General features: G+C 35.8%; 1 protein-coding gene across 1 annotated transcript in view; it reads left to right on the top strand.

Annotated features, from left to right (window-relative positions):
* LRMDA (leucine rich melanocyte differentiation associated) overlaps nt 1-18686 on the top strand; it is a gene marked incomplete at both ends in the record, with an annotated part of 699972 nt that overhangs the window by 577 nt on the left and 680709 nt on the right. The window contains one exon of the mRNA XM_080620269.1: nt 3141-3241. Within this exon, the coding sequence (XP_080476395.1) occupies nt 3141-3241 (101 nt within the window). The remainder of the gene's footprint in view (nt 1-3140; nt 3242-18686) is intronic.

The raw sequence follows: 18686 nt of genomic DNA, 5'->3' as shown, positions 1-18686 counted from the left end.
AGGGGTCGGTGGGCCGAGGAGCCTGTCGTGCTCGTTTTGATGTTGGGCTCTGCCGCTCTCAGGCTTTAGTCGACTGAAAGACTGAAATATGTTATGTGTTGTTTCTGCTGAAAGTAAACACTGTCCGTTTCGTTTTGACTAAAGAGAGAAGCTGAGAAGTAAAACAAATCCTGCTGGCCTTTACCCACATTCTTATTTGGCTACTGAAAAAAATTCTGGCTAAAATTTGGTGTAATTACTGCTGAAGCTGTGGCTAAAACTAGCAAAATATTCCGTTCTCCTTACCCCTTCTTCCCCCCCCCCCCCCGCAATAATAAATTAAACTTGTTTTCTTTTTAAAAATGGTTTGTTATTAAAGCAGGGTGCTGCCTATCCAACTGCTTATTTAATCTGGTCACTATTTCTGTGTGGAATTCAGGTAAATGTGTGTGTGATATGGAGGGGATTGGCTAATTTTGCAGTTGCTGCAGGAAACTGTGGCACTGCGTAGCATGCTGCCTTCCCTCCAGCGTGCCTTGACCTCTTAATTTGGCTATGTGACTAAAGTAAAATACAATATTCTAACAGCATATAGTAAAATGTAATGCTCAACTGACTGGAAATATTCTCCAGATGTAATTCCCTTCAATGGAAGGGGCTATGCAATATTGAGAGTTCATACATGGCATTTTTGGTGATGTTCTTTAATAAAGATGTTACTTTATGAGTTACTAAAATTACAATATCATTATAAAATGATTGCAGAGATTACATGGTAATAGCCTCTGAAATTAAACCAGAAGAGAGGTGCAACTGCTATTGACTGGTTAACTTTATGTTCTAAATACTTTGTAGAAACTTATTTTTTTCCTGAATTACATACAGTGTGTTGAAGATTCTGCAAGAATGTCTGAGATGTCCATAGCCTGATGCTGGGCTTTGTGGGGAACTCTCTGAACATTTCTGTGGGATATTGAGCAGGGCATAGTAATAACAATGATTGACTGTGGCCAACCTGTCACAGATTTGAGTTGGAGAATTAGGTAATGGAAGCATCTGCATGCATTTTTTAATCTCATGTGATGTTCTGTGACTGGTATAGAAAAATCTAAGAAATCACTGTTACTGATGTGCCTGGCACCCAAAGAGCCAAGGAGTCTTGGGAAAAGCATGCTTGCTCTCATCTCTCAATGATGACATCTCTGGATATGTACTTGAAAGCTCATACTCATTCTGAGGGTATTTGAGATGGATGCAAAATGAAGAATACTGAATTATGTACATTTTATTGTGTTCTGGGTAAGTTATTTTGAACTGAAAGAATGAAAATGAAGAAATGTTATTCTACTATTGAAGTCTTGTTTTATATCAGATTGATCAAGGATTAAATAGAAGACTGGGAAAATGACTCTTAAAAACTTGTTCAAAAAGGCTAATTGTGTATTGCATTGCTGGCAGTCGCTGCCGGTAAAAAGAGTTATTGTGTATCTGAAGCAGTTTCATGTATGTGGATTGTAGAGATCTGAAGTTGAATGCACTTGGTGTATTTTGTGGAAAAATAAATCTCTTTGTTTTAAATTTAAGAAGGTGCTTGTACTGTTAGTGTGCTGCAGTGGACTTTGTGGAAGTAAAATTCCTTTTACAAGGCCTCAGCATTAAAAGCTCATGTCAATGATATTTTGTCTGCAAAAATGCCTGTGAATAATGTGTTTGTACCAGTTGTGCAAATATATTTGTATATTTTAGCAGTTCAAAGGCTTTCGAACATTTTCTTTATTTTGCCTCTGTGTGCGCTAAACCACATTTATATGAGCTTTTTTTCTTCAACCTCTCTTCTTGTGGAGCTAGAACATTTACAGCCAGGTAAGTTTCTAAAGCAGTGAGAATGTAAGTCAGAGTCTTTTGCAACTTCTCCATCACTCCTGCCTGTGTGAAAAGCTAGGTAGTGATCTGTTCTCTTGCTGGGTTTCTAGTTGCTCAAGATGGTCTTGCACTCCTGGTGTTAATAGGCATCACATTATAGTAATTTGTATTTCAACATGTTACATTGAACTAAAAGCTTTATCCAAAGTATTATTCTTCTGTTTATGTGGTGTCTTTCCAAGGATTTGCAAGCATTAAAGAAACCTATCATTCAGTGGAGAATGAAGCGATTCTTGTATGCATACCTGCATGTGTGTCGTGAAGTGCATCGTAGGTGTCTTGGATGAAAACTGGAGGAACACTCCCCCCATATTTATTTCAATAAATTCTGCAAAACAGTTTGTTATGTCCAAACCATTAGGATGTCAACTGCCCAGACTACTCGCTTTCTCCCCTTTGTATGTTTTGTAGCAGACTTTATTGCAAGAATTTATTAACAAGGGGAAGAAGTTTTTAAACTGAGCTTCAAGCTACCAGTTTTCTGCTCGTAAAAATTATTTCACTGTTGTCAGCTTTATCTGTTGAAGTTATTGAACAAAATTAATTAAATGGGATGCAATATAATATTATCAGATTACAATAATTTTTAGAGTGTAAGAGTAGGATGACTGCAAAAGTACATATTGTCAGTCTGTTGTGCAGAGGAGTCTCTATTTTAATAGAAACTGAAATACTATCAAAAATAGGTTTGACTGATTTTTTTTTTTTTTTTTTTTTTTTGCATATTTTTCACCTGACATCTTTTAGACCAATGGGATGTGGTCTTGAAATTGACTGTATATTAAATATTTAGATAGTAACAATATCTTGCAGATAGTGCTCTAACACAGTGTTGAAATCTACTTAACTAGCAAGGTGCCACGTAGGGGCAACTAAGATTTCTTTAGCACAAAATCTGAAATGTCAGTGTTTGTGCTGAGATTTTGAACACTGGGAGTATGAGCCGATATAGATATATCAAATTTGGCTTTGTGGGCATTCTTTGAAGAAATCAAACCAAAGACTTCTACGACAACACAGTAGACAGAATAGAACAACTTTTGTGTTTTAGATGTAACAAAGCTGGTTGTATCAAAGGGAAATTGTGATAGGTTCTATAGCAGTAAAGCTGATGTGGCTTAAAGTTGTAATGAATATTTACAATACTGTGTGTTGTCATTGTCTCAATGAGACAGAATCTGGACAAGGAACTAAATAATCCACTTATGAAATGTTTTCTTTTTGCTTCAAATTCTCAGGTGTCCTATATTAGTCAAGACTGTGAAGAAATTCCAGAATTCCTAGGAAGAAAATATGGACATATGGCAAAAAGGCTAGATCTTAGCTTCAACTTGTTAAGGTATGTGGCAATATATAGATTTCCAAGTCCAATATGGGACACCAACTCCAAATGCAGAATATTTATGTATTTATTTATTTTAAAAATCAAAGTAGAAGCATACAGGTATGTTTCATACATTTAAGAGTTGACAAGTGGGCAACCCTATTTTATAGTCAATGTTTGTTTCCTTTTCTTGTGCATTTGGAACATAAATAACCAGGTGAGTCTGGAATTTTCTCATGTTAACATAAATGTCCAGCGAGGAGCCTATGGTTTATTGTCTGTTCAAAATGGAAAATAAGCATCATTACCTGAAGAAGTGAAGAATGGGATCAAAAGTGATTTGTTCTTAACCAAAGTACAAGTAAGTGTGTGGTTCCCTCCCTTCTTTTTATTTGTAGATCTCTGGTTATTACCATAAATAACCAGAGATTTGTAATACTCTTTCCCCAGATTATGTGTTTTTGTTGTTGTCATGGTATGATTTTATTTTTATGTAGTTAAGTGCTAAAGCTAAGTGCAGTTAGAATTTATTTTCGTTATTTTAAAATATGGGTTAAGAATGCTGTAGTATTCCCATTAGTTATTACAGTATCCTTTTTCATTTAATCCTTGTGAAGAGAAAAGGTGCTAGTTTTTGGAGTAACTGCAGTCAACTTTTGATGTAGAATAGCTTGTTGTTTAAAAAGCATTCTAAGGCCAAAAAACAGATTCGGGGAAAGGAGAGAGTTTTGTTGTTGTTGTGTGTTTGTTTTTCTTTTTTAGCTTAGGAAAGCTAATGCTAAGTGTAATGAGAGCAGTAATGTTTTTTTTATTTGAGCTGTGATAGATATACTAAACATATAGAAACTGAGAATGAAGCATTTATTGTACAGTAGCTGTTCAGACTGGTCTGCACTTATATATGAACACTGTATATTATATAGACAGATTTAGAATAAATGTCATAGCCTTAAATGAATATGAATATAGAAGTGGTGTCTTGGGCAGCTGTTGAAGCAAGTGTAAACAGTAAGATCATTGTCATTTTCTTTAAGCAAATATTATTGCTTAAAAAATCTGACAGTGCTCTAGTACAGTGATGAGGTTTATGATTTTCATCAGTGAATGTTTAATTTTAAAAGTTTAGTATGTTGTCTTCAGTGGGGGAACTTAATGTCTGCACTTAAATGCCTACACTTTAATGTCTTTAAGAAGGAGTTTGGTTTTCTAGAAAAACCGGGGATGTGTTAGTAAAGGTGTAAGTTGAGTGAAGAAGACCAAGGGTGATCAAAATATAGAAAAAGATAAAGAGAATATTATGTTTTTTTGGCACAGTAGTTATTTGCAGTAAACATGTTAGTTTTAATTATAGTATGATTCATTATTTAATGAGAGCATGAGTTGTTTTATAAGAAAAAAATATTTCAGTGGTCACTAATTTTTTAGCCTGTATTTAAGCCAGAGAAATGCTGAAATACTCAACAGTTACCAACTCTCAGCTTTAGGCAGTAAATAGGTGCTTACCAACCTTTTTTTAAAGTTGTTTTGCTTATAATACGGTTTCTGTGTCCTGTCCTCTGTAAGAATGGCTACTGCTGAGTGTATTTTGGGAAGGAATTATCCTTCCATAGCAGGCAATAAATTCTGTTATGTAAAAGTGCCAATAGAATTTCTGACCACATAACAATTACATTAAGAATTTAAGAAATTGAGCATAGAAGGAAGATTTTTTTTTTTGTTTTGTACATGCAGTTGTGTTATTTGATATTGCTATCATGGGCACAGTTGCTTGGAGAAAAAGCGAGATCTTTGTTGTAGTAACGTGTTCAGCTTTGGGGTCATTTGGCAGCAAACTGACAGTGGTGTCCTTTCTGAACCAGAAGTCATGTGCAGTTGTAGACTTATGGCCTTTACTGTGCTCATACACACACGCTTATCCACATAAGAGACCCTTATTAAAAAGACGTATTTGTACTGCACAATACAGATGTCAGAAAACTTTCTTATGCTACTGATATCATGTAATACTTGGTTGAACAACTGCTTCAGTGAATCATACTGATTTTGATACCATCGTAATATAGGTAACTTTGTTGCAAAAGTCAGAATAGAGCCAGGTAAGGTATTTTGCCATTTAAGGCTTTCCACTGTAATTATGTGTGTTTAGAGGCTTTTCCAGGTATGCTCGAAAAAGTGTGGAAAGACAGGCTGATGCTGTTAGTAAAGAATTAGTCAAACGTGCTATATTTTGTGATTTACGTGCAAACAACTTTGCCAAGCTTGTCCCTTAGTAAAAGACATTTAAAGAGATGCTGTTGTGTTTTTCTGGGAAATTCAGTTTGTTATTTTGTATAAATGAAGGAGTTTCTTCCCCTGTGGGTTGTGAAGAAGATAGAGCCAAACTCTTGTCAGCTGTGGAATCTCCATCCTGGGTGATATTCAAAGCACAACTGGACAAAACCCCAAACAACCTAATCTAGTTTTGAAGTCACCCTGCTCTGAGCAGCGGATTGGTTAGATGACCTTTAGATGCCCCTTCCAATGTAGAATATACTATGATTCTGCAGCTTTATTGGTGTGGCCATCATAAAATGGACTGAGTTGTAGCAGCTTTTTTGATTTGATACTGGTAGTGATTTTCAGCTATTTTAGAAATGAGTTATTTACACTGAGTCTTTTCAGTAAGGCATGTTTCAGGAGGAGAGATGTCTTGATTTGGAAATCTGCTCCTGAGTCTCTCATGGCAACTGTATTTGATAGCCTTTCCTAATAATAGAGTGCTGTAAAGGCCACTATTTTGTTTCATAATATGTGGAAAGCATTCCCCGGTTCCCATGTAGTGAAAGAATAGAGTATGGGAAAGAAAGTCACTGATGGGGCAGTGTTGGGGTTATGGAAGACTTTGCTGAAAGAACAAAGGTAAATAATCATCACTGGTGAAGGAAAGAAAGGAATAAGTAAGTAGGAAGGATGTAATGTAGGTGGGGAGTAGAGATTCATATGAAGAACCAAAAATTACTTTTTTTTTTAGATGCATCTTGCTGCCTTGTGGAGAGATAAAACCCACCTTTTTAAAGGTTATGTTATTTGTCCTAGTAACTTTCCTTGTGCCAAATTTCTTATTTCACATTAAAGGCTAAAGGCACTCCAGTGCTTGAATAACAGATGTCAGTGGTTTTGTACATATAGGTGCCATGCTTTTATAAATATCTACAGTTTGATTCACAGAGAAGTCCATCTTCTGATTTTGCTCTCAGTAGTTTTATACATGTGAGTTGTTTTTGTTTTTCTCACAGAGGTTTCTTCTGGACCTAAGCTATGGGGTGAAAGGGAGAGTGACTCTTTAATCTTGACCAATGAGGAAGGATTAATCCAATAATCACACTCATGGAGATACAAATATCTCTTCCCTCTCTCTAGGGTGCAGATTATTTCTGCTAGAGGCATGAATAATTTGCACAGTGTGTGCTTGTGCGTATTTTCCACTGTCCCATTAAGAGGGAGTATACATGAAAACATCCAGTTGAACTTTAATCCTAGTCTGGAATGTTTCTCCATGATTTTTGTGAGACTGAGGCTTTGTAGTATCCTCTCTGTAGACTAGAGATTGTTTGTATTTCCCTTCTGCCTACTGTTTTCTTGCCTGGGGGAATATGCAAGTGGCAGCTTGAAACTGGTCTTCAGTTTTAGAGGGCATGTTCCTCTTTGTGACTTGAGTATGTGAAAGAAAGGCCTTTTTATTTTATTTTCTCGCTACCTTTCCAGTGCGTGCAGCAATAAGAACAGGAAGATGAACAACAAAAGGGAGATGGAAATAAAAGCCAGAATTCAAAACAAAGCATGACATATTTTTTAAAAGCCCTTAGATTGATCTTTATAGCGTTTTAAAATGTTGAAGAAAATGCACTATTGTTAAAACTTTTTGATGGTTTTATTTATAAGGTAGAAAAATATTTTCACCATAATTGGGTAACTCTTAATCGTAGCAATTGCATATTTATCAGTGTGAGGGGCTGTTATTAATGTAGCTGTCATGCACAAACACATTTCTGCATTAAATCCATTTAGTATGTGCATTATTCGGTCTAGAATGTCACCAGGACATCAAAGCCCCCTTAGGCATAAGAGTACAGTGCCCTGCTGTGGCTGCAGAAAGGGCTTGATCAATAAATGTAACATGTTAATGCAGAGCAAATAGAATAAAAGATTTCTTTGACAAGACATGAAAAATCACCTTGTGGCAGCTGGCATGGTGATGCCATTTCAGCAGAGACACTAGCAAAGTTGATCTGACAAGTAAAGAGGAGAGATGATGGTTATAAGGTGCTTTTGTTTCAAACTTCTTTCTTGACCTGTCAGGTTTTGAAGGAGCCTGAATGGCCCTTTTTTGTCATGTGAAAATTGTAGTCTTAGGCAGTTATGAAGCAGTTATCTCTTCTCAAATTGTGAATGCTGCTGTTTAATTGATTCACTTAGCATTTGAAACTGTCACGCATTAATAATTGCTAAATCCTGTAGATACTGCTCCAGTGTGTCATGCTTAAATGTGTAGTTATCAGAAAATTAATATCCTTAATGAACCGATGCTTTCAAACTAGCATTGCATGAAATCTCTTTTGCCCTTTCATTTGCTGAAGGTATATCAGCCAGTTTTCAGAGAAACCCCTCCTGACAGCTATGTGGTTTTATTTATTTATTTTTTTGATGCCCGACAAATGCCAGCTTTGCTTTGGGTACATAGTATGCTCAATGACAATAAATATAGTAATTATGCTGGAGTTAGTAATTAACATAATTATAGTCAATTACGACAAATACAGTGCAGAGTTAAATAAATGAGGGTGAGAAATTAGCAAGCTAATTGATTTACCTTACTTGCTGCTTTTTCTTGCAACTAGCAGTTGGAGATTTTCTGCAGGAGAAAGAGTGTGGTTTACAAATAGCTGATTGTGTTTTGAAATGATTCTGTCTTATGGCTCTCACTCCTGTTTCTTTTACACTGAGGTGAAAAGGATTGAAATATGGGGTAGTGGTTACAAGGAGAAAGGAGCTGCTGATCTGTCCTCACTGAATGCTTTGAAGGAAAATATATGTATCTGTTTTAATTTTAGATGCTTCTTACAGTATTGAAGGGGTAAAGGAAAAAAAAAAAAAGAGTCATGATTCTTTACAAACAGAACACCTTGCTACAGAAATTTTGGTCATATATTTTAATCCCCTTAGATGTGGCCTGAATTACCTAAGAGACATCCATCTATCTGCTTGTTGACATCAGGGAGATCTGCAAAGCTAAAGAAAGAATTCAAATTGTTCAAGTAATCCAAGTGTGTTGAAACAATATGCCCTTGTTCGGCCATCAGTTTCAATAATTTAGAACCACTGGACCTGCAGAGATGCATAGTATCATAACATTTGTGCACATTATAATTGCCTGTTTTGTTTCAAGATGATTTATAGTATGTTGTCTGAAATAAGTGTATTGGAGCTATGCAGTTAATCTGTTTCACTCTCCTTGTTTTTTGTTTTCTTTCAAGCATGACCACAGTTTACTATGTGAAAAGGGAATTAATATGTTTAAGTGTTGAAGATTTTGTATTGCCTTTTTTTTTTTTTTAAGAAAGATGCATAGTAGTGGCTGAGATTCTTTCTTACTCTAAGAAAACAGTGGTTTACAAATGTTTGTAAATTTTGTACTTGAAATAGGTCACTCCAGGTAAATGGAGATGTATTTAGAGACTTCAGCAAAGAGATACTGTTTTCTATCAGTAAGCAATCTGCAATGTATAAATTCTTGAAATTTTTTTCTCCTAGTGTTGCAGTAACGTAGCAAGTTCAAATGAGTAGGTTTGTAGTTTGAGGTGGATATGTAAAGTTTTCCTGTAAGCGATGTCCTACAGTAAGTGCAAGATGCTGTTTTTTAAGTAATGTTGAAACGTAAAGAATGTCTGAAAATAAACATACACTAACACTGCTAAGAGTGGTCATTCTTTAGAAGCAATTCAGTTGGAAATCAATTTGCTAAATGAAATATTTATATACAAGGAATAATTTAAATTTAAAATTCATGTGTGGTGGTCTTTCAGATGAAGTTTTACGTGTTTATTAATCACTGTGGACTATCTTATGCATAATTGTCATTCTATTACAATAACTGTGAAATAATCTCACCCTACTGGATGGCCTGAAGAAAAGTGTGATGATGGGTTTACTTTCTACATGGTAATACCTAGGGAGTAAGTAAAGCTTTGTAAGTGCATGTCTACTGTAAAAATGGAAGGAAGAGTATCACCGGTAACAAAAAGGATTTGAGTCTTCAAATACTAATTCTGCTTTTAGAGAGTTGATAGACTATCAAAACTAAATCTACTCCTTGCTCTCTTCTTCTCCTTCTTTTCCCTCCTTCCATGCTTCCTCCCCTTTTTGAAAAGTGTCATTTCAACAGGAACCAGGTATGATCTAGGTAATACATAAAGAAACCCTTTTCTCCCTTTGAAAATGTTGAATAATATTAAAAAATATTACTGAGATATACCTTGTCTTGCATATAGTAGCCATGCAAGTGTTCCATTATTTTGTCACCTTTAAATGTGATTACAGAATATTTGCCTTTACAAAGTACTATCCTGTGTGTGTTTTTTGTGACTTGCATATTTTCCTGGTATGTCTTATTTGCGGTCACTGGTTTATTGTTGATATGAAGGGACAAGTGAATGACTAATTTTAAGAATGTCAGATTAATGGCTTATGAAATGTATTTAAATATATCACTGATTGAGCATGCTGTGCCAAGGATGAAAGCTGGGTGGTTTTTTTTTTTTTTTGTGTAAATTATTTTTCCAAGCTCAGTAATACGTAGGAAAAACTTAAAGAGTATAAATTGTATTTCAATCTCATACTGGTGGTTGTTGTCTTCTTTAGTCCCATCAGCCTCTCTTTTTGTCCATTGATCCTTGCTTGACTTTTTATGGCCACATAGTCACTAACGGACTGTGAAAACACTGTAGTATATATACCTCTGACCTCCAGTGCTAGCCATTATCTATTGATTTACTGTATCTGACAGATCAGAACATAAGATTGTTTTCTGTTCTGCTTTTCTCAAGAAGGCTTAATGCTGTGGAAGGAGTTTTCTTTAGAATGTATGACGTTGCAGAATTGGGCAAAAGCTTGTACCTGAACAAAATGGGGTGGGGGCTGGGGGGTCAGTGTGTATTCATATTGTGTAGTTGAGAATTCTTGTGGGGTTACTAGAGCTGTTAAATCTGGTAAAAATGTTAAACGTACTGAACAATTTAACATGAAGTACAGTAAGGTTGTGAGCTTGAACTGTTACATCCTTAAATATAACTAACAAATATTGCTGTGATGGATGATGAAAGTTGTTGTTTTGTGACATCCATCTAAGGGGCTGTTACGGTCATGAGTAAAGGTGAAATCTGTACTCCTGGACAAAGGTGAGTAACAAAATCCTTGGACTTGAATAGAGATTGAATGTCATATTACATATCCATTGACTGGAGGCTGTTGCTAAAGAGTTTTTGACTGAGGTGGAGCATTTCCCAGTGAACTGGTGTTTGCATCACATTATTTTATTTCTGTTTGAATGAGCAGGGAGTGAGCTGCTTTCTCTTGATCTGGTTTCTTCTGTGAGATGGAAGTTGTTTTTTGGAGTGACATTGGAGGCTAAATGGAGTGATGTTGAAGGCTAAATCCGCACAATCTGCACTTGTTCTCTGGGTACCTGGAGGGCTTAATTCACTGGTGCAGTCAAGCCAGCTCCTCTTGTGAGAACTGTATTCGTAAACAAAAGTTATTTTTGTTTTGAATTCTGTTCTGAATAACAGAAATCTCTGTCATATTGAGAGAAAATCAGTTAATAAATGAAAGACTGCCACAATCAATGGGAAGTATTGGCATTTGGAGGAGAAATAGTTCGATGTGCTTGTTTTAGTTTTCAAAGAGTATCAATAGATTACAAACACTCTTGGTGACTTTTCCTGCATAGTCCATGGTTATCTGGGTTTTAAGACTGAGAGCCACTTCTTTAAAAGAGTACTTACTGGGGGCTAAAGAGAAGGGTGTGATGAAGTAAGTGTAGTAATCAGATGGGCTATTCCTATTTCTGACTTCCTTAATCTCTCTTACTCTAAAACAGTATTTCTTCATCACTGCTGTTGTGAAACAAGAATGAAGGACTGCAGGAATAGCTGTTGTCTGAGGACAAGGAGCTTGACTGGAGGGAAGAACCTGCATTAACCCTGAATCTATTGTCTATTTCTTTTCCTCTGTGTTTTGCTGAAAGGTGTCTTCTCTCCCTAATGCAGTACACAAGATTTCCCAGCATCTGGTTGCAGATGTAAAGTACTTAACTAGTTTTGCTTACCAATCACTGAGTAAGAAGAATCTCTGTCCTCCAGTATTCAACAAACCTGCTGAGTGGTTATGGTACAAATAACTAGTTCGCATTTTGCAGGTAAAATCCTTACAAAGCTTCTGTTCGTGCATTGCTTGTTTTTTACATGTTGTCTTGTGTGGTTTGTGCCATTTTTGAGATCTTCCCTTTTACGTAAACCATCTTTACATAAATTATCTTTGAGGTGATTTCTCAATTTAAAAAGACAATCCCCAAAGCTTTAGCTCATGCAAGTGTGAAGAATGAGTAGCATAGAAGTGCAAAAGGGCTGTGCATTTTTCTCAGGCTCAGGAGCCAGCATGTCAAACCAGACATGCTATACAATAATTATATTGTCTTTAAGGTCATAGTTAATGCAGTGTTATAGCTTGGTTGTGAGCTTTACCCATGAGCTGATGCTGGCAATCATGTGAAGCTTCAAGGTTTTTATTTCTGTTTTTGTTTTGTTTTTTTCCTGGTCTTTCTTTTTCACTATGCTTGCCTGAGTGATTTGGAAGATCGTTTCTTTTCTTTATAATTTTTTCTGAATTTTTAACTTAATTTGTCCACTGAGTCCATAAGTGATAGCAGTGAACATGCTTTGTATAATACAGCCATAAGAGTTTGTTCGTTTTTAGAGCCGACTTATTGCTCATGTTTGTAGGAATCCTTGCTATGGTGAAAGACTGTAAAAATCACTTTTAGAAAAACATAATTAAGATATGTAAAATATCTAATGTTAGAGAATAGTTTGTAATCCATCCAAAACTCAGGGGAGTTGATAAGGTCTTACAAATTGGACCAGATTTGAATAGCTTCTCTTCACATACTTAAGTCTATTGTTTTTCCTGTCTATTGTTTTTCCTGTGCAGTTGGTATATGAGCTGTATTGATAGGTAGTAGTACTTGAACATGTGCACACCTCCAGTTAATTTTTTCATAGGAAGCATAGTGTGCATGGGATGCTGTTGTCGAAGTAGTTTACTGGCATTTAATGTGTTGTCAGTCCAGTGGTGACTGATGTGCACTGCAGGTTATAAGCTGTTTGGCATAGATACCAGCTCCCTGTGTTTGGGCTTGGTAAAGTCAGGCTCTTGCTCTGTCAGTATTGTTGCACTGAAGACTGGAGTGATGGTGCAAGACTTACTACTTGTCAACTCCAAACAATTTTTTATTTTTGTAAAACTAATAAAAGAGCATGAAAGGCTGTGGGGATTTTTTGGGAGGGATTGTTTTTGTTTTTAGCATGAAGCTTATGGGCTTCATTCTCTCAGCTAGTTTGTTTTTACATAATGCATTGGACTAATGCAACCATTTTGAGTACATTCAGTCCTTAATTTTTGAATTTGCATTAAGTATCATTTTTCAATGCTTGCTTTGATAGATATTGAAATATGAGGAATATATATAGTTAAAATACAGTTAATGATGTTGAAAATGTGTCTCATGTTTTACGAGCTAACTCTGCATTTCCCATTTGGCAGTTGGGCTAACTACTGCTGTTTGTTCCTTGTGAATATGCCCAATGGAAAGACATCATAGTGCTCAGTGTTTTTAAATTACATTCAGAAACATGAGCTGTCTTTCCCTTAGAATGTTAATCTATGATCAGACATGCCGACAGGGAACTAATTTTATGAATTTAACAGAAAAGCTACCTATTACCTACGTTCATTTTTTGTAAAGTCATTGTTTCCAACAATTAGTTTGAAGATCAAAGTTAGCATATGTATTATTTGTAAGAGGCACTTGTGACTTAATAACTGCTTTAGTAATTAGTTTAGATAGTTATTCATCATGAGTATTTTTTTTAATCTCTTCTTCTTTTCATGATTTCAAGACGAGTATATTGTAATTTTAAACCCTTAGGTTCTTGGGAGCATCCAGTTACATACTTAGAGCAACAGAGCAGCTTTTCATGACCAGGATATGACTAGTGAAGTTTTATTTTTTGGACAGTGGTTTAAGGTTTCTGTTCATCTATTTTTGGTCTCATTCATTTTTACGAAATGCTAAAAATGATTCTATCTCTTGAGTGTAAAATCTCTTAAAGCACAAGGAAATGCTGCACAATTGTCCTTGAACCATTTTAATCATTAAGGGTCTTACTTTACTTACTTACTTTAATTCTGCAAGGCCACATAAGCACTGGGTGAGGATGCTGCATTTTAGACTCCTAGGACTTTAAAGACCTTTTAGCAGGAGAGGAAAGATGAAAACCTGACCTAGTTACGTAAGTGATAAAGTGTACTACTTATTTTAAAGCACTTAAAGGCTGAGGGAAAGGTGTTGTAGATGTGCCAGGGAATAACAGTATATTGAATATTCAGAAAACTCTGCTTCCAACACAGTTATGTTAAGATAATTTGACAGTCCAGTGTGTGGATATTAAAATTACAGCCACTCAGGGATCTGAACGCTTTCTTTTTCTACCTATTATCTTGCATTTAATATACGCTCTGTCTTGGACAGTGGAGTACTTTGGAATAGCACAGAAACAGTCATGTGTGAAGGTGATTATGTTGGACTGGCTTTGGGAAAAAATTGTCGAATACTGTGTTTTCTAAGAAATGGAAATTAGCCAACTAAGTGAGAGGCTGTGTATGTGTCCAGTTTACTTTCTTCTCTCGCTTTGTACCCTCCTTTCTTCCTTCCCACTGCTTCCAGCTCCTTAAATCCACAGAAGGCTGCTGAAGGTGCTGATGAGAGATTTGGGTGCAGGTGCAAGATGAGGTTCTTGCTTTCTTGCAAATGCTCTCTCTTTTGTTCACTGTATTACTTGTAATCAGGAGCCAGGCATTAGCTAGCTCAGCTGTTCCTATACAGTATTGGTTACAGTTCTACCAGGTGCACAATTAATAAATTCCAGCCTAAGTGGGAAATGTCAGAGGGTGGTTCAATTTCTTTCACTGTTAATTCTTTGGCTTCCTTTAAATAAGTCATATCAACAAATGGTTTGTTACTACCACTAATAATAGGGCTTTTGAAATGTGGACATATCTTTAATGAGAATCTATCTCACCCCATTTAATGTGGGCCACTACTTTGCCACCAAATTACAGACTCCGGTCACTGCAACTACAGGTGGTTTGAAACAAGAGCTTCACCTGCATTTAAATTACTGAGCAACAGAAAAGAAGTTTCTGAAGTCAAGGAGACTAGTGCATTACTGTAGATTTTATTTTTTGACCATAATTTGTCTCATTTTTTACTTACTGGTAAATGGAGGAAGAGAGGACATATGTCTGTATTGAGCTGAAAGTGAATGGGCAAGTGTTTCTTTGTGCATTTTAGTGCAGCAGATGAAAATCATGGTTACTTTAGCCCTAGTATTTGATGCGAAGCTGAAAAGGTGAAGTTAGCTTTAAGGTACTGGCCCTTTTTTTTTTTTTCTTCCTTTCTTCTCTTTTTTCATTTTATTTCTTTGTGGAGACAGAAATGCACTGGAAATGGGCAGAAGTAAAGTGGGCAAAAAAAGTAGCACTAGAAACCCTTCAAGGTAGCTGATAAAGTTGATACTTGTATTTACAGCATAGTCTATTACTATCATATAACCTGGAATGAATAAAGAATTCCTATTTTGTAAAGAGGCACAATAATGTTGGAACTGGTCAGTAAGCTTCATTGTATACGCAGAAGCATCATATATTTTGGGTTCTGTACCTTTTATCTAGTACAATATGAGGTCATAACTAAATCAAATTTTCTGAATGATTCCTTGACTGCAGATTGCCATACAGCTCTCATTCTTAGGGAAAAAAAAAAAAAAAGAGAAAAAGGCTTCTGCATGTTAGTGAATGGAGTGAAACCCTTCAACCCTTTTGCCACTTGCAAAAAATAGTAGGTATTTTCTTTCACTAGATTTTATATGCTGAACACAACTGAGATCTTTGAATAGATGTTGAATAGAAATAACCTTATTCATATTATAGATCACATTCACATCTGTGCATATATGTAGAAAGCTCTATGCTACTCCTTTCCATCCTGTACAGGTCTATTTTTCTGCAGTATTTTAGAATCTGTTCCTTGTCCTTTGCTTTGTTCATTTACTTTAAGGCCTTCATGTCTTTTTAAGTGATCATTGAACAGAGAAAGTAAATTACTGTTCTGTTACCGGTGAATCCAGCTAAACCAACCACAACTAGTGTATGAAAAACAAACAAACAAACCAACCGCCTGCTTTTTCCTCATTGATGTCTAGCTAGCAGAGTGTATGGGAGAGCTTTGACCCCAGAGAGCTATGCGTAATAGACTCTTTCCATACTAGTGTGTAAGTAATGCTAAGGCTCCATGTGTAAACTTGACAGTACTTCTCAGTGCTTAATATTGTAACATCAGGCTTTTATATTACTTAAGTATACTAAAATGTACCGTGTTTGAAACTGCAGGTGCTGCTATACTTCTACTAGAGCACAGTAACATTTGCCTTAGAAAAACTCTGAGGCTGGTGAAAGAGTTAAGCAAAACAGCCAGAAACCATTTTCAGCTTTTACTTTGCAGATACAACCTTTTAAGCATACCTACATTTACCTGCAATGGCAATCGTTTTGCATTTTAATGACAAATCAAGTATGCTAACTTGCATTTGAAACGAAAGTGCCTTAAATGTCTCTGGCTGTCAGAATGAGATGTTAGGAGCTTGATGAAAAGAGAACAAAGAAGACAAAGTATGAAGCCTAGATACAGAGCAAAATGAAATAAAACCTTGTATGGCCTGTCAGGGGTGTCAGTTGATATTCCTATCTAAAGCACATTATAGTATTACTTTGCAGCTCATAGCTTACTCATCTGTCTTTTTTAATTCATCACATTCTAGCCCACATCTTTTAAGTCCCATGTGTCAACAATGGAAGAAATCTGTTAATTGACAAATGAGTGTCACAAATGTGAATTGGTGCCTTTACATCAGAGGCAGGTAGTCTCTGTTGTTTTTTGTCGGCACTATTATTGGTATAAGCCAGTGTAAGACATCTGTCTTTGCCAGAATGAGAGATGACAGCCAAAGAAGGGCTGTCATTGTTTTAGTGCATGTTCATTCTGCTGAGATACTGTATAAAGATAAAATGTCAGTTAAAAGAATATGAAAAACTATCGGGAGGAAGTCCTTAAATTACTTGGGAAGGAGATCCGGGAATTGGTGCCAGAATCGAAATCTGAATGTTCCAGTTTGCATCTATCACATCAATTTAAAAATAATACTTTCTGAGTAACTGGGTCAGTTTATAAGGCATTTAGGAAAACGTTATGTTGTGTTGGCATAATTAGCTCATAAGATGGAAGGGAAAACATACCTCCACAGGATATGAGTTTATTACAAGTTCATTTTTCAGACATGTATAGAATTGTCTCAATAAAAATATGCTGTGTAGCATCTCTGGCGTTGATTTGCATCTGTTTTGAAATATTGAAATTGCTCCTTTCCAATTTCTTTTTCTGTTATAGTTCTATTTTAGATTGATGAATAACATAATGAAATAAAAAGCATAGCCAGCTGTGAGTTGATGAGACAATTAATAGGAAGAAAATTATTAACATAGTTCTGGGGTGTCTAGAGGGTGTACAGTATGCAAAAGTTACTCCCAAATCACTAAATCCCTTTATTGCAATAAATGACTTTTTAATATCAGATAGTGAAAAAAAGAGGAGGAAAATATTTTAATGGGGGGGGGGAGAAGGGGAATAGAATAAAAATGTCATGAAAGGCTGCCATTTTGCTTTTATTTTAGATCAAAAGTCATAAGAAAGATAGGTCAGCACATAAATCTTCAGTAACTTTAACAACCATATGCTATAGGTGCTGCAGGACCCTCCTTGTGTGCCCACCTCCTTCCAGAATGATCTGTGACTTGATTCTAAATGACCTTGTCTGGACTTCAGGGCTTTTGAGGACTGTGTTGACCAAGTCTTGTGAAGGACTAGCTCTTGATCTGTGAGACTGGCTGCACTGAAGTTTCAAGATAGATGTTTCTGAACAACAATTTACTAGAAGTCTTAATTTTAAAATTACTTGGTTTTGCATTTTAAATAGAGCTGTTGATATAGTAGATTTTAGAAGTTCTCAATTTTGATGGTACTTACTTCTGGTAGAATTGTTATTCATAAATGTAGGATTTTTTTAATATATATATATATTTTTTAAAATTTGATTCCAGCAGTAAGTTGAGCAGCACAAAAAATGTCAAACTGATGTTTCCCCTCCCCACCACCTAATGTGGGGCTCTCAAAGTTTGTCTTTGATAACTATGTTTATACCCAAGCTGCCTCCTTGCTGGTTTACTACAGTCTGTGTTTAATGTTGACTGCATTTTAATTTTCATTCTTGAGAGCAGCAGCAAAGTGAAATACTTCTAATAGGTGCTAGTAATTTTATGGGTTTTTGTGTCTTAGGGTTGAAAAAACTAAGAATGAGTAACATATAGCTTCCTTTTAATTTAAATCTTTGGATAGAAGTAGATCTTCTTTTAAAAAAGAATACTAAGGGAGAAGGTGGTTTGCCTTATTAAAGCCTCCTCCTTTAAAAAACAAACAAACAAACCGAAAATCAAACAAGTATTTTCAAAGTTCTTTGGAATTCATTTTGCTAGACATAATTTTAGAAGATTATAATCCATAAAATTTAGGAAGTGTTTGCTGCTTGTATACTAAAGTTTATGTGCCTAAATTGAACAACTGTAATTTTAGTAGTGGAAGTCTTGTTCTTCCATTCCCAGCCTTCACTCATTCTAACTAGATGTTTAAATTTCCAGCCAAAAGCCAATCTGTGGGTGGTGTTACATAAAGTGCCCGGCATACCTTTTCAGGCACAGTTTTTAATAGTGTGTTCTCAATTTCAGTTTCCTTTGAGAAGTGAAAAGACAACACTGTCTCCATTTTACAAATGGCAAAACTGAGATGTGAAGAGGCCTTGTTGATAAACTATAGATGCCAAAAATAATTTTCAAACCTTCATACCAACTTTTATAAACTGCTTCTGCATGTTGTGCAAAGTGATGGTTGACACCTATCCACCTGCCAAATCTGTCATGATCCTACAACACAGTAGGCAGTTTATTCTCATGTCCTACTCAGCTGAACTTCTGTCTGATA

This window comes from Psittacula echo (genome assembly GCF_963264785.1).
Source record: "Psittacula echo genome assembly, chromosome: 6".
Lineage (NCBI taxonomy): Eukaryota > Metazoa > Chordata > Aves > Psittaciformes > Psittacidae > Psittacula > Psittacula echo.
Note: the sequence above shows the minus strand (reverse complement) of the source record. Positions and strands in the feature narration are given on the sequence as shown.